This window comes from Camarhynchus parvulus, chromosome 5 (genome assembly GCF_901933205.1).
Source record: "Camarhynchus parvulus chromosome 5, STF_HiC, whole genome shotgun sequence".
NCBI lineage: Eukaryota > Metazoa > Chordata > Aves > Passeriformes > Thraupidae > Camarhynchus > Camarhynchus parvulus.
Genome location: NC_044575.1, coordinates 58,084,746 through 58,100,558, shown reverse-complemented (window position 1 = coordinate 58,100,558; position 15,813 = coordinate 58,084,746). Strand labels below are relative to the sequence as shown.

Here is a 15,813-nt window from a genome sequence, read left to right as displayed (position 1 = left end):
AGCTGGGCACCAAGGACAAATGATCCAAATCTCAGGCCCAAGAGCATAAATAACAGTGGATTGAAGAGAGAAAAACAAGAAGGATGGGACTTGATGGGCTAAAGCTGGAATTGGACAATTAACTCCAAGATGCAAATGGAGCAGAACTATAAAAATGAGAGACCCCGTGAGCAGTTGTGCATTTTGTAACCATTTTGGTTCACCTTGGGTGTAACCCTGGCTGGGCTCTTGTGCTGCCCAAGGTGGATCCATTGAGGCCTTTTAATAAATCCCTGCTTTATTCTTTAGCTCTGTCCAGCCTCTGTTCTAGGTCAGTCTTCACAAGGCATCAGTAGCCTCTGGAACTGCTGCTGTTTGTGGTGTGGGACAAGCTGTGTAAGGATCTGGTGTTGGGACGGAACAAGGGGTCAGTTTTGGGCTGGTGATGCTACAACTGCAGAGAAGCAGTCACTGCTCCTGGCTGCCCAGGCAGTTTTCTTGCAGGACACTGAAGCCTCAGCTCTGCTGGCATCACGGGCTCCCTCTCCCAGTCATTTTCCATCTGCCTCTGGTGAATATGCTGTGATTTACTGAGAGATGTAGTGACAGGTGAGGTTGTAGTCTCTAATTGGAAATGAAGGATGTCACTGAACTGATTTTATTCCACAGCCTCCCGATGCTATTTGAGCTCTGGTGAGGAGAGGCTGTAAAGATGAATGAGCTTCCTACCCCCCTCCCTGTTAGACATTGGGGAATCCATGTGACTGATTCTCACCTCTGAGAAAAAGCTTCAATTGGAGCTGTCACCTCAGTAGACAAAGAAGGAATCCAACTGCAAGACATGTACCCAGAGGAAATCATGCTTTGCTGGTTCCCTGGCTTATGAAACTCCTTGTTTTTTCATTGTTCTCCTTGTCACTACCAGTGCTTCACCTCTGCTGCCTGCAGTAGTAATAACAGTGTTGGGATGTTGAGTTTGAGTGAGTGGGAATGGACACAAATGTTCTGCTACCCCAGGTGACTGAGGGATGGATGTAGGAGAGGTTTGGGTATAGAAGTGAATAACTCTGAGTGTTGCCTTTTCTTGGAAAACCAGCTTTTTTGAACACAACCTGAAACTGCTTTGAGAACTGTCAGCAATGTCTCGTGTAGTTTAGCAGCCTCATATTTTGCCTCATGGATGAGCTCAGTTCAGAGCTAAGAATAGTATTCTGTGTTACTCAAACATTTAAATTTTCTGGATGTGGAAAGTCTTCTTTTCCTAGTGGTTGTAAAATAGCCTAGTGGAGGATTTTTGTCCTTGGCTGAAACTCTAAAAGGAAAAATTTGGGATTTGTCCAGACGTGAATGCCTCTCCAGTAGATTTCAGGCTTGTTCCTTTCTAATAGGCAGTTCCAGGAGTATTGCTTCTGAATTCTACAAAGATACTGAAACAAACTGATGGAGTGTGAGTATTTCTGGATGTCATTCTTATCTCCTGCTCCCCCTCAAGGTGGTGCAGCCTGAGAGATTTCTACAAATGCTTATTTTTGATAGGGCTGTAGGAGGAAAGGAAAACAGAGTTGTAACACATCCTTAGAGATATTCCTATGGGTATAATGCCAAAGAATTGACAGAGTAGGAAAGGTTTATGTCCTGAAATGCACATGCAGCACCTTTAGCTGGGCAAGGGAGGACAGGAAAGAATTTGGTATCTTCAAAACCCACATAGAAACGAGATTGTACAGACATAATCTGAGTCTTGCACATCCTCATACACTGCAGTGGCTGCAGAGCTCTTCAGCACTGTACCACTCCCCTCTTCAGCTGGAAACAGTGCAGCATGGCCAAGGTGCCCTTATGGAGAGTGATGTCAGGTATAAAAACTTGAGGGCAACAGGGAATCTCTGGAGCCAGGCAGCTGTAATCAATTACTTGATTTCTGTGTCTGAACTAGCTCCTGCAGTCATGCTTTGCCGGGCAATGCACTTCCAATTTCAGTCTTGGGCTCATGAGCTTTATTTCCACAGCTGAATTTCCATTTGGCTTGCAAAAGCTACTTCTGAGTCCTGTAATGCTGTTTGATATTATGGCCTGTACTTGGGAAACATTGCTTTAAACAGATCCTCTGTTTTCTTGGTCTGGTTTGCCCCATAGGGCATCCTTGCCTTTAAAATCAAAGGAGTCTAAAGAAATAGAGAGAAACATATGGGGTGGCTTGTTTTCTTGAAAGTTGGTGAACAAAAATAGTAATAGTATGCTGTCTGTCTTTGTGGGTGTTGGCAGAGAAAAAGAGCTGGATTTCCAAAGGAAATAATTTGAGGGAGAACTATCTGTGGTTTTAAACTTATTTTCTTTTCTACAAGCCATTGTGCCACTTGTACACATTACTTAATATCTGTTGGAATGAAACTTCAGCTTGCAGAGCTTAACCAGAAGTAGGCAGGCTGGAATAGCCCTGCAGAGGAGCTGAGTGAGAGTTTTGCTCCAGGAAATTTCTCTTCAGTGTGGCTTCAGGTTTCAGAGCTTGCATCTGTGTGTGAACACAGTCTTGTGTGGTTGTTTTGCACAAAAGTCTCTTGCTGTTTCAGTGAGGAGGAGATGCCCTCCTATCTGCAGAGCACAGCAAGGTCTCCTGTTCAGGCACTGCTGCACCAAGCTCTGTAGTGAGATTCTTCAGAGATCGCAGTCTCTGAGCATTTGGATGTGAAAAAACATTAGGAATTCATCACTTGTGTTGCTTTGATTCATTCTTAGTAAGTGGTGTTTTCTGAGGCCTGTGAAAGGTCAATGTTTATTTTATGTAGCATTTTGGGAAACCCTCTTAAGGGAAGCCAATCTCAACATTCTGTCGGTGAAAGTGTAAAACTGAAAGACTTTACTGTCATGAAGGTACATAGATCAGAATTCATTCTGCTGATCAGCAGTAAACACCTAATGGCTTTGCAGAAATCTTTTCCTGGCTAGAGATGTCTGATTAACTTTGTTATAGATGATGATAAAAGCAAACACCCAAGGTTGCTCTGAATTAGTAAGCTGTCAGCGTGTTTTAAGTCTGAAGAAGATATATTAAAGTCTAGCTCTCTGCACTGCTGCACTGTTATTTCTGGTTTGTTAAGACTTTTTAAAAAAAGCCCTCACAGTTACAGCAGTGCTGTGATGCCTCTGTACCCGTAGGTTTCAGGTAGTTCTTTCAGACATGATATGAACAATAATGTATCCTGGGTGGATTTTAGGGCACATAACACACTTGCTAACCAAGAACAGGCAGAAAGGTAATTCTTTACTTTTTCTCTTTACTTACCCACTCTAAACATGCTAGGAGCAGGCAGAGCTGTAGATTATCTTCCCTTTGACAGCTTGTGCCATGGAGCAGTTGATATAGTGCAGAATCAGTGACATGAAGGAAGCTGCTGCGTTCAGAGGCAGCAATGCTTGTAAGTGCCACAAAGAAGGAAACCCAATTCTTTATTTTCTGTTTCCGAGGCAAATATTTGGGATTCTGTTCAGCAGTTGGGGTTGAACTGGGAGCTGTGCATTTGTAAGGGCGTCTTTTTCTCTGGGAAACTAAAAGGAATGTTCAAATTGATGGAATTAGACTCGGATGTTGCAGCTCAGGGTGCAGTACTTGAGTGCCTCACTTTCTATTCAGTGCACTGCTGGTGAGATCACCTATATTCACAAAATGGATGCAAATTTTCTCTCTTCCTCTGTGCTAAATGGTACTGAAACCAACCTAAGACTATTCTTGTTATGTACTCTTGAGTGTTTGAAAAAGCTGTAACAGACATCCTGGAACAACTTCTGCTGTCTGTGAAATCACAAAAATGACATTGCCACTGCTTGTATTTGGAGGTGAGCTGAAGTTATGAGAAAGCTATCACCTTTTCTTATGAAAATGTGAACTATCAAATAGTCCTTGATAGGGTTTTAGGGAAAGCACTTGATTTCTTAGGGAAAGACTGTTGGGACTGTGCTTTTATTTTCAAAAGGCTCAAATGGTCCTTTGAGTGAAATGCAGTTTCTCCATAATGTTTAATGTAGTGCAGTTTCAGCTGTAATGTGGTGTTATTACTGTTCATTCCTCAGGCTAAAATTTGAGCAGTTTGGTTTTGCACCTTGGAGCATGTGGGAAGTACAAATAGGAGAATGTTCAGAATGTCAGGGCAGGTGGGTTTTGAGGTCTCTCATCCCCTTGCATGCTGTGAAGTCTAATTTGTCTCAGTTTTGAAACATGCAGCCTTTTCTTGATGTGATGTTTAAGAGCAGATTGTAAATAGTTTCCAAACAAAGCTGTGTGGTTCCTAAGCCTCTGGTGGTGTGGATCAACAGGATTCCTCCTTCCCTTCTCTCCTCCTGAGCACCAAAACCCAGCTGGGTGTAGTACTTTGCCTTGAAAGGGATTTTGTGTTTTTCTGACTTGTTTTGAGTGCAGTGAGTCAGGTCTCACTTTCTGCTGTATCTGTGTGTATTTAACCAAGCACCATATCCAACAATTCCAGTGGCATTTGGTGGATTATGGATCCTTCTCAGATGAGCAGCATTTCCTCTGTGCTGTGAGAGGTGTAGGGTTGGAAAGAGGATTCTCTAAACATGGTGCTTTGCCCACCTCTTGTGTTCTTTTAGCTGGAATAAAAAGCATGCTTTGAAATGAACCTGATCAGTTTATACCCTGTATTTTGCTGTGCATTTTTGCTGGTTTTCTGCAGTGGTGAATGGTTTTAGCTGGCAGCTTTGGAGATGGGCTTAAAGCACTCAATAAAATTGCCTCCTTGTTAAGTGAATGCTGGGGGGAGCAGTAAAATGTTGGAAATAAGGATTGTTAAGGAAATCATTATGTGAAAGAAGAGGTTTCCTTATCCTTTACCCTTTGCTTTCTGAAAGGGAAATCTCTTGCATTCTAATGCTCTGCTGGTATATTACTTCTATTGGAAATGTATAATAATATCTTAAATGGGGAGTTTTTTTCTGTTAAAGTTACTACCTTTCTTTTTTCCTGCTCATATCATAGTTATCTGTGTTTTTTGTTGTGAGACTCAGGTCATCCTTGCCTAGAGAGTTTTTAGCTATTAAGTTGTTTGGAACTTCAGGTTATCTGACTGCTTTAATTGAAGCTTTTCCAGGCTGCATCAGCATGTTCCTTGGGTTCTTCCAGAGTGTCAGCTTTTAATCAAACTCTTGTGCTGCTTACACAGCTGTCTTTGATTTCACAAAAACAAAAGTAACAAATTATTTTCCAGAAAGATAATCTGGGACAAGTAACAAGCCATTTGCTAAGAAAAATCAAGGAGTGTAGGAAGAAGTTTCTGATGAAGATTTCTCCCAGCCTAGGAGAAACATCAGCTCTTCTGTATTCCTGACTGCATCTCCCTGGTCTTCTGTGCCAAAAGCTGCAGTAATAAAGCCCTGACTCCTGTGCCCCTCACTTGTATTTGGAGGTGAGCTGAAGTTAGGAGAAAGCTAACTGGGGCTGGTTGCTTCTGTATTATTTTACTCCAGAATTTCTCTCTCTGCCCTTCAGTGAGAAGAAGAGTATCAAAATAGCCAAGAGTTTTGGGAATCTTGGAGGAACCTGGATGTGTGGTGTAAAGAAAGCTTTTTCAAAGCAGCTCTTACACAATCCATTTGGTATTTGCAAGCCAAGAGCATCCTTTAATTTTCTGTATAGAGTGAAATTAACACAGATCAGGTGGGTTTTTCTTCAAGTGCCTGTATTACGTAAGCTAAACATGCATGAGGATTAGTCAGCTGTATTTTCTATAAATATTCTCCTGAAACAAAGTTGATTTTTTATTACTCTTATATTACAGCTGTTATAATAGCAGGGTAGTCCTGCTGGTGCTGGAGGGGGATGTGTGGAGTGCAATAATTACAAATATGAGGTAACCTGATCTGTAGGGTACCAGATCCTTTCATCTCTTGTGGGTGGAGGTGCGGGGAACAGGAGGAGGCCACAGCAGCCAGGAATAGCCTTTCCTCCCCAAACCAGAAGAGTGACCAGTTCTGCTCCAGAACACCAGGGAATAATTAAGGTCACCCTGGAGAACCTCAGCTACTGCACATGTGACTTCTTGTGGTGTTTCCAGGAGATAAGGTTCTATTTAATTTGTATGCCCTGGGAAGGAGGAAAGTAGGTTCTGGCTTATCTGATCTGCAGTAGGTGCCTCTGAAAGCTTTTTTTGTTTGTTTTTTTGTGGTGTACATAACCTGTTACTGTGTGCTCAGCTAATCCATGGGGCTGGCTGGGTGGATGTGAACATAAAAGTTCTGTGAGTGTAACATGACGCTTTGGGGTGGCGCACTGCTGGGTTCGTGATGGTAGGAGCAACTTTAGAAAGGTAGCTAAAAAAAGTAATTAAAAGTAGCTCCTAATTATGAGCCAGTGATGCAAATCAGCCTTTTCTCTGAAAAAATCTGGGGTCATGGCACAAATCAGGCCAGGCAGCATTTCACTGAATCGCTGCAGCCCCTTTGAAGGCTGGAGGGGACAGTACCAGGAGCGGGTAACAAAGCAAGGAGTACTAGAATTTGGTGCTGGGGAGGAGAAGGCTTGTGGTGAGCACACAGGGCTGATCTCTGTGCCAAGGAGTGTTCCAGAAGTGCCGGAGAAGGGAATGTTTCCTGAAGTGTTTTATGATAGTAAAATGACTTCACAAATGCAAGTTGTAAGAACAAACATTTGTCTCAGAAGCAAAGAAAAAAACACCCCAAACTGATTATAGCCACAATTAATAACTCCAGCATACTTTCTTATGGATAATCAAGTTCACAGATGCAAAAACATTGCCTTTAATTGGGTGAAGAGATGAGATTATTTGGGACTTTGGAACTTGCTGGTTTGGATTTTCTTGCTCTGCAGGAAGACTGGCTTTGTTAAGCTGTACAACTGGTCGTGATTAGGAAGCATTTATGCCTATGGAGATGTCTTAGCCAGCAGAGTCTGAGGTGGGACTATGTCTTTCACTCAGAACTTCTTCCCAGGTTGCATTAACCAAAGGTCTTGGATCAGTGGTTTCTTGTTAATCAAAGGATGGAAGCCCTTTGGTTATCCATGAGTCGCTTATTGCTGTAGCCTTTCTACTTAATTCTACTTTAGTTTTGTGTTTGTAGCTACTTTAAACATTTTCCTTCAGAAAGAAAGCAAAATCTGGTGGGAATTAATCTTCTAGCACGTGAGCCTGCTGTGAGAAGGAAGGTTGTTTAAGCTCTTTGGTGGATTTGGCAGGAAGTGCAGGAGGCTTGCTTGACCTGGATCTCCCTTGCTTGACCTGGATCTCCCTTGCTTGACCTGGATCTCCCTTGCTTGACCTGGATCTCCCTTGCTGTGTGCATGGGGAAAGTTTTAACTCTAAACAACTCTAACACAATGGGGAGGCCTGGATTTTCCAGACTAACTCAAACAGAGGTGTCATGGATCAACTGGCTCAAGCCTTTGGGTTGGGGATGGAGCAGGTGACTCTGCCAGCTCTGTGTTCTGTCCCTCAGAAAGCAGCTGTACATTTTTCCAAAGGTGCAGTGGGGAAAGGGAACCTTCTGGTCAGTCAGAGCTTGTTGAGCTCCTGGGAATGAGGGCAACAAGGATAAAACAATATAAACAAAACAGTATCCTCCTTCCAGCCTCCAAGAAACCTCAGCATTAAAGATGTTCCTTGCAATCTGCTGTAGGGATCTGTGAAGCTATTGAAGGAGCAGCCAAGTGTTCACTGCCAGAAATCCCCAACAGGAGCAGGATTAGCAAAGCTCTGGTGGTGGAGCTGCCTCTGGGACACACATTGGTGCATGCAATCAGCTGGAGACAAGCTGAGACCTAAATTCATATTGAGTTAATATCTGTGACACTGATAGAGCACCAGAGAGCACAGTTCAAAGGAGGAAATGAACCAGGAGTGTCCTGTTGGTACAGAAGTACTCCTTAGCTTTGTTTTTGCTATTTGGCAACTCTTCCCCATGAGATTGAGTTTGAGAATAACTTCACTGTTCTGTTTCACTGAAATTCTCAGAGAAATTGCCAGTTGCAGACAGCAACTGCTTGTTTTCTGAAGCTGTGATGCAGAAAAATGTGCTTGAAATAATTCTTGCCTTTTTTGTTTTAAAGGAAATCCTTAGCCATTCTTTTGCTGAAATATTACTAGGCACAAAATGAATTGTTGAGGTTGATACAAGGGAAGAGAGTGTAAAGACTATGAAGAACTGACAGTGATATTATATAAAGGGAGACACAAATATACTTATTTGTTGTCAGCTTTGTGTATGTTGAAGCTTTCTGTTTGTGTTTTGCTATAAACATGTGACTTTTTCCCTTTCAATGTGTGTTCAAGGGAGGGAGTGCTGGATGCTTCAGCAGCAGAGAGTTTTCCAGTTAGTCAGGACTTGAATGTGGAGCTGTGAAAAGCTCTGGGACTGGGTGTTATAAAGGTGAATAGTGAATCTTTAGCCTTCATATGTGGTGGATGTCATGAAAGCTGTAGACTTGTAGCACTTCCAGGGGAATCCTCTCCTTTCCATGTTGCTGATACAAGTGCTTCTGTGGCTTTGCAGTGGGCTGGAGAGTGAGGAATGTGGTTTTAAAACTGAACTTATAACATAAATCTAGTTTTGTTTCCCCTTCATGTGAACCAAGGAGAGAAGTAGTGGGAACAAATTAATAAATGAAAGGTGAGACTGCTGCTTTTGGCAGCAGTGTGGGACCACACTGGTTCAGGGAAGGTGAAAATACAGTGTAAGCACAGACTGAATTTTGCAATGTGTGGAGTATGTTCTGCAGGATTCTACCAAATATGGGATCAGAATGTACTTACAAGGGAAGATTTACTCAAGTGTGATTTTGCTTCTGCAGCTTTATTGTTTAGTGAGCAGAGATGTGCTGTTTGACTCAGTAAAACTATGGAAACAACAGAACTGTAGCATCTCATCTGTTTATAGCCAAGTCTGTCATTTGGGATGGTTTTCATCCAAAAATGATGAGGTGTGCTGTAGATCTGTTAGTAATAGACAAGGAAAGCAAAGTGAAATTATTCTTTTTTGTCTGGGGGAAATATTACCAGTGAAGATCAGGAGTTGTTCAGTTTTAGTCTTTTGGGAGGTAGTTTGCATAAGTATGCAGAAGCATTTAACTTTGATGGCTTGTATTTTGATAGCATTGTAAAAAAAATCAGCTACATGCAGCACCTTCAATGTCAGCTACTAGATACCTTAATTTTAAGGTTGACTTCCTTGAGTTGAAGTCAAACTTTCCAAGGTGCAGGTCATGATTTGGAGCTGTTGTACCAAGTAACAGAACTGTCATTTACTCTTTACTACTGTCTAGGCTGGATTTTTTTTTTAAAACAAAGCCAAAATAAACATAAACCAAAAAAGCTTGTGTAACAAGCCTTCTGACAAATAGTTCAAAGCTTGTTGCTAATCTCTGAAGTAGACAAATCCTTGTAGTAGTACAAGTAGTACAAGACTTGTAGAAAGTAGGAGCTTGCCACAGTGGACTGTGGGAGAGAGCAAGTGTGGTCTTGCTCTCCAGACAGCCCTGAATTCAGGAGGAGGAGAGGCTTTCATTACACATCCCAGCCATGGGAAAAGCTTAATTGGAGTTTGCAGCTCATTGTATACCAAACTCTTCAAGTGTTTGATGTAAATCTGTAGGAAACTGGCTTTGGTAATTATGGTGCCCATAGTCCATGCCAGCACCACTCCCTTATTTGCAAGGAATAGTGCTATCAACTGAGATAATTATCCCAGGAGGTTTCATGATGCAGCTTGTCCCAGTGCTGCTGTCACTGAGAGGCATTTGGAAAAGCACAGGACTGCTCCTTCTATGTGTGCTGGTCTGATGAACATCTGGAGAACTTCCAAAGTCCCCCACACATCTGTGTGTGAGCAGGGTGCTCTCAGAAATGATTGCTCTGTCCCTGTGAATTGATTTTTTTCCTAGTTTGTTTATTAGTTGGAAACATTAGTTCCAGGGTTTTTGGTGGGTGAAGGAGAGTTCCAGCTGCAGTTCTTTTGGTAGTACTGGTCTTCTTGTGAAGCCAAAAGTTGTGTGCTTATGTGCTGGTCCCTAAGGTGATCCTGGAGCTGTTGGAAGAGTGCAAAGGAGATGGGAAATGGCTCCTGCTTGTGGAGTGGCTTTGTGAGAGGAAGTGTTTGGTGATGGGGAATTTGTGTCCTCAATCCTTGTCCCTTCTCCATAGGTGAAATTGATTTTTTCCTAGTTTGTTTATTAGTTGGAAACAACATTTGTTCCAGGTTTTTTTGGTGGGTGAAGGAGAGTTCCAGCTGTAGTTCTTTTGGTAATACTGGTCTTCTTGTGAAGCCAAGTTGTGTGCTCATGTGCTGGTCCCTAAGGTGATCCTGGAGCTGTTGGAAGAGTGCAAAGGAGATGGGAAATGGCTCCTGCTCGTGGAGTGGCTTTGTGATGAGACAGAGTGGAAATTTTTTCAGAGCAGAAATCCATTTTGATTTTGGTGAGATGTACATCTTTGAGTTAAGTCTGCAGTTTGAAAACATAGCTGTTTAGTCATCACACACTTTAGAGGAACTGTTTGGTGATGGGGAGTTTGTGTCCTCGATCCTTGTCCCTTCTCCATAGGTGATTCCATCCTGTTGCTGCTCAGAGGGAGGCACTTGGTGCTCGCCCAGCCTCTGCTCAGTGGAAGGAAGAGCAGAGAGCGATGGAGAGGAGAGGCCAGGGAAGGTTTTGTTGTAGTTCTTTGTGCCTGTGTTTAGAAAATCTGACTCAGCAAGGTGTGGGCAGCTATTCCTCCTCCAGGGTGCTGAATCCAGCTGTGTCCTGTGGGCCAGCTCCTGTTGGGAAGGAAGGCAGGGCCGGGCAAGGCTGTGGAGCTGCTCAGGAGCAGGGAGCTGCCATGGCTGGCAGGATCCCAGGGCACCACTGCCAGGTCAGTGGGCATGGATGGAGCTTGCTCAGGGCTGGGAAGCACAGGTGTAGCTGCAGTGCCATGGGAAGGGTTAATTTGTGGGGAACAGCTTGAGGGACCTGGCCTAGGAAAAATAAAGGTGTCTGCTGGTTGTGGAAAGAGGCAACTTCTCACACCCTCTTTTTTTCCCGCTTTTAAAACATGTGTGTGTCTCTAGGAATTGTCCCAGCTCTTTCTACCACTGTTGGATCAAAATCAAACTTGAAGGTTTATAATTGAAGCATAACAAATCATAAAACTACCACTCAGTTCCTCCTGCCCTTTGTGGAAAGGAAATGTAGAAATGGGCATAAGGAAAACCTTCCTGAGAATTTATCAGTGCTAAGCAGGGTGAATGAGTTCAATGTTCACTTTGCTTGTATTTCCTTCCTATTTGAAGACTCCAAAAGATCCTTTAGCCTTGAGCTACTTTATTTATGCATTTTAAAAGTAATTAAACCCCACAGAGACCTGAAATGAAATAGAGTGGACTTCCCCCGTTAAAACTATGTTCTGAAAATGAAGGAAACCCCTCCACAAACAATAAAACCCCACTTGCCTGGTTCTAAGTTCCAGTAGAACTTCTTTAATTCAGTGCTGTTTTAATTCAGCAGTTACACAAGTATAAGAAAAATCATTAGTTACAGGTTATAAAGCTAGCAATGGTAATCTATAGTAGTTTTATATTATTTCTGAGGGAATTATTACTTTTTTAGGTTTCCAGATAAAAATACTGGTAGAAAGAATGTTGTCTTCAAGTTAAAACTTGCTGGCGTATTCCTGTTAACAGTGTCTTTGAAAGAAAGCATGTGTGTGTACCCAGGGAGATTGAAGTGCAGAACCAAATAACTCCTATTTGAAGTGCTGGTATTAAGGCTGCCTGTGGAACATTTTGATAGATCTTTCTAGAGATTGGTCTCTTGTGATGAGGATCCATAGGCTGCACTTCTCTGGAGTAGAGTTAATAACAAATTTCCAAGGTGCAAGTAGGCCTGGCATAATAATAGTGATTTACTCCTCTTGGTTTTGTGCTGTGTTAGGGAATCTCCTTTAATATTCCAGAAAGACCCAGTAGTCTTCCCTGTGAAAATGGGAGTGAGAGGACAAGTTCAGCTGGAAGTCTCAATTTTCTATGTGGCTTTAGCATCATGTATTAAATGTACATTTTTTAAATGTCTGTATTTTAAGTTCTAGAGCAGTGAGATTTGAGATAATTTTTATCTTAAATCTGTTCTGGCTTGTGCTCAGTCATTCAGCAGTCCGGCCCTTGGGATTCCTAGAAGGGTGGGAGGCTCTCCAAGTGCATTCTCCTGTTACACAAATATACAGGATGTAATATTTGTATCATTATCATTACATACACAGGATGTAATGAGAAAAAAATATTCTGGGTTACTGCATTGCTGCCTTTCCTCTTCATATTCTTTTTCTGCCTGCAGTGGTAACCTGTAATCATAAGGACTGTAGGAGAGGGATGCATGAGATCAGTGTAGAACAGACCTCCCCAGTAAGACAGAAGAGATTTATCAGTGGAATAACATCTGTAGTTTCTTGGGCAAAATTCTGAAATCTCTGAGGATCAGGAATAGAAGATTCAGTAAAGCCCTGAAAGCTCTTCCAGCTGAGAGTTGGCAGGAATGGTGGTGAAAACCTGACCTAAATCTTGGGGGTGAGGTGCTGGTGAATTCCATGCTTGTGCACTGCAAAGAAATTTCCAGTTGATCCCTTCCCTGGGGAAGGAGCTCTGTCCCCTTGAGGCTTCAGACTTCTCTGAATAATTAATCCATTGGGTCTGTGTCCTCAGGGAGAGATGAAAGAACTGTCAAGGGCTCCTGTGTTACACCTGATAAAGAAAGTCATTAGTGAGGCTTCAGATAGTCACATAAATTAAAAACACTTGCATCCTCTTTCCTTAATAATTAATAGATGAAGCCTTTAGCATTAAAGTTTTGTAAAAAATGGGGGAGACACAACTAGAAAAGCATTCTGTATGGGTAAAATTCCTTTCTCATAGTTTTACTTGCCCATAAATTACTTTGGTTTTCCATGTTGCCCCTGTTCTTCCTCCAGTCCTGCCTGAGATGTGGGCAGATGGGTAGTAGGGTAAAAACATTTTAGAACTCCTCACGTTCTGAAATTAAAGTGAAGATGTAGAGTTTGTTCTTCTACATTCCTTTGATTTTAGAGGTAAAGAAGTGTCTCTGTGGCTGGAAAAACTGAGTATTTCATTTGTAGTTAATTACCTTTTAAATTAGAATAAAATTTCAACCATTAGTAGGTAAAGAATGTTTGAATGCTCAATTCAGGAAGCAAAACTTAGCCTGATTGTTATTTTTTTTTGTTTTGCCCTATGCATTTGATGATCCCAGAATATTGTGGCCAAATTACCTCTCTCTCCTTTGCTGTATTCCAAACTGATGGTGTTTTATGCTAAACTTTTTTCCTTTATTTCCAGGTACAATGGATCCCTCCCTAATGGTGACAGGGGGCGCAGGAAAAGCAGATTTGCCCTTTATAGACGATCTAGAGCAAGTGGAGTTAAACCCAGCTCTGTCCATGTCATCTCTACTCCTCAAACTTCAAAGGTATGTAACACTGGCAATTCCTGGTTTTTGATGATCCTGAGTGGAGAGCAACTCGGGTATTGCTGCTGATTTACCTTGCTGCCTGTTTATTCTGTGCGTGGAGGATACTTCTGTTTAATGAAGAGGCTGCAGTGGATTTGCTTTCTGGGGTATATAGCTTTAATCCAGTTACCTGTTTAAAATAGTCTGTAAACTCAGGTGTGAGATAATCTGACCTTCCTGCCTCTGTTCAGAAACCTTGCTGTCAGTGCTGATTGTTTTATCTGAGCCATAGAGTACATGGGTTAAAACCACAAAAAGTATTTTAGTTTCTTTCTCACTGGAGTGATATTTCTTTCCTCTTCAGGAAGATAACTGACATGCTATAAAAAATGTTCTGATCCCTTTGGGCCTTTCATTTTTCTTGCTAATAATGATACTGTAGAAATTTTTACCTGAAGTTGAGTGTGGGTGAAGGAGGAAAAGCAGCAAAGTTAATGTATTAACACAGTAACATACTATTGTATAGAACTGTCCAGGTCAGAGTTCTGGTGGTGGAATGTATTTCAGGCTGCAAAAGCTCTTCCTATCTCCATTCTCAAAGCCTTTTTCTTAAAGCAAGAAGTGAGTAGAGTTTATTGGAAACTGGAGGGAGAGTTCTGTCGTGGCACTCACACAAGAGGATGGTTTGTATGAAATGTACCTCACTGAAATATATCTTGGGACAGAGAGAGAGAACTTACACCGTGCTCAGAAATGTCTTTTCTGACTTGGACCAAGGGGAGAATGTTGTTTGATACATAGTATGGGACTGTTTTATTTTTTAATACACAGCATATGCCTAACTTTATCAAAATACATGATATCAGAGCTTGTTATCTTTGAACACAGTATAAGGCTTGCCTGCTGCAGAAAAATGTGGAGTCTTTTGGATTAAAAGTTACAGGAAATATTTTACAGTGTTTTTGTTAGCAAAATAAAAGCTTTTGTGAGTTAAATCTTCCTGATGAAATCAACCTTCAAAATAGAGCTGTAGTATATGTTGGTAATTCTGGTTTGTTGCTTAAAATGTAACAAATGGGGGAAAATGTGTTTTACATAGTGGATGAAAATATACACATGTTCTCACTGGATGATCTGAAGCATTTGGACTGCAGATAGTATTTCAGCATTTGAGTTGCAAAATATTTAAACACCTGGCAGACACCACAAGGAATCTGGTTAATGTTCATCTGTGGTGTTATTGTAGTGCAGATAAAATATGTGTGCTGTACAAATTAGTGCCCTTATAAAGATAGCAGATGATCTGGGACATTAAAGCCTTTCCTCTGAGCATTTGGATTCGGGTAGATGTGTCAAGTTGAATGTATTTTGCACTTTCTCTGAACCCTTAGAAAAGAGCTTTTGTGTATTTGTGCTGCTGTCTGGGGCAGGGCTGGTGGATGTGTGCCAGAACAGTGGTGCAGTGGCTCTCAGTGAGTGCTCTTCCCATGCACAGAAAGGACACTTAGATTTTAAAGACGCTGTCATCAGCTTTTCTCACATCTTAGGCACCAGAGCCTGAATTGTTTTACTGAGAATTGTTTCTGCATGTAACTTGTGTAAATGCCTGAAGAAATATGGGCTAATAAAGAGTCAGCTGCTTAGTTCTTAGAAAATAATGGGCAACTTGACCTCAAAAGTTTAGTTGTGCTCTCAGTCTTTCAGTCTTGTATTTAAGAAATATAAACCAGCAGAAACTTATGCTGAACAGGATGTTAATAAGTTTCCTCCCTTTACATCCTTCATTTTAACTTTCCAGCTACCAATTTTCTGTTCTGCTTGTCTGTCACTGTAACTGAACCTGTGAGTAAAAACACAAGTGTAGGGAGGGCACTGATGCTTTTTGGGTGGTGGATTTAGCAGAGCAGGGAGAAGCCCTGACTGCCTCCATTGGTTTTGTTTCTGACAAACAGGCTTGAACAAGGTGCATGGCTGGTTTTATACTGATTGCATTAATGCAGCAGCTCAAGAACTGTGTCTGTCACCGATTTTAAGTTCGTGTGTCAGCCTGAACACTGCAATAGATGGGAAGAGGATGCTTGTCATGTTCCATTGTCCCTGCTGTGCAGGTGTCAAGGACAGCTGGGGTAGCAATGGCTTCAGTAGTAAATTTAGCTGAGCTAATTGCATATGAATCACTGCCTTTTGTTTTTTTCCACTGAGCACTTGTTTTTTGCCACTCTGCCTTCTGAGGTGCTGAAGAAAATTCAGAAATATTTCCCTTCTGAGGGTATGTGGGTATATTTAGGGGAAAAGCAGTGCATAGGGTAGTAAGTCTCAAGTTTTTTCAGAGTTGTTATCATTGTTAAAATACACAGGAATCTCTTCAACATTATGCA

The 15,813-nt window shown here is 41.8% G+C and overlaps 1 protein-coding gene across 1 annotated transcript in view; it reads left to right on the top strand.

Moving 5' to 3' along the window:
* The window catches only part of PELI2 (pellino E3 ubiquitin protein ligase family member 2), a 72,293-nt gene that overhangs the window by 12,139 nt on the left and 44,341 nt on the right, over nt 1–15,813 (top strand). Inside the window, exon 2 of the mRNA XM_030948770.1 lies at nt 13,324–13,453. Coding sequence (XP_030804630.1) covers nt 13,324–13,453 — 130 coding nt within the window. The remainder of the gene's footprint in view (nt 1–13,323; nt 13,454–15,813) is intronic.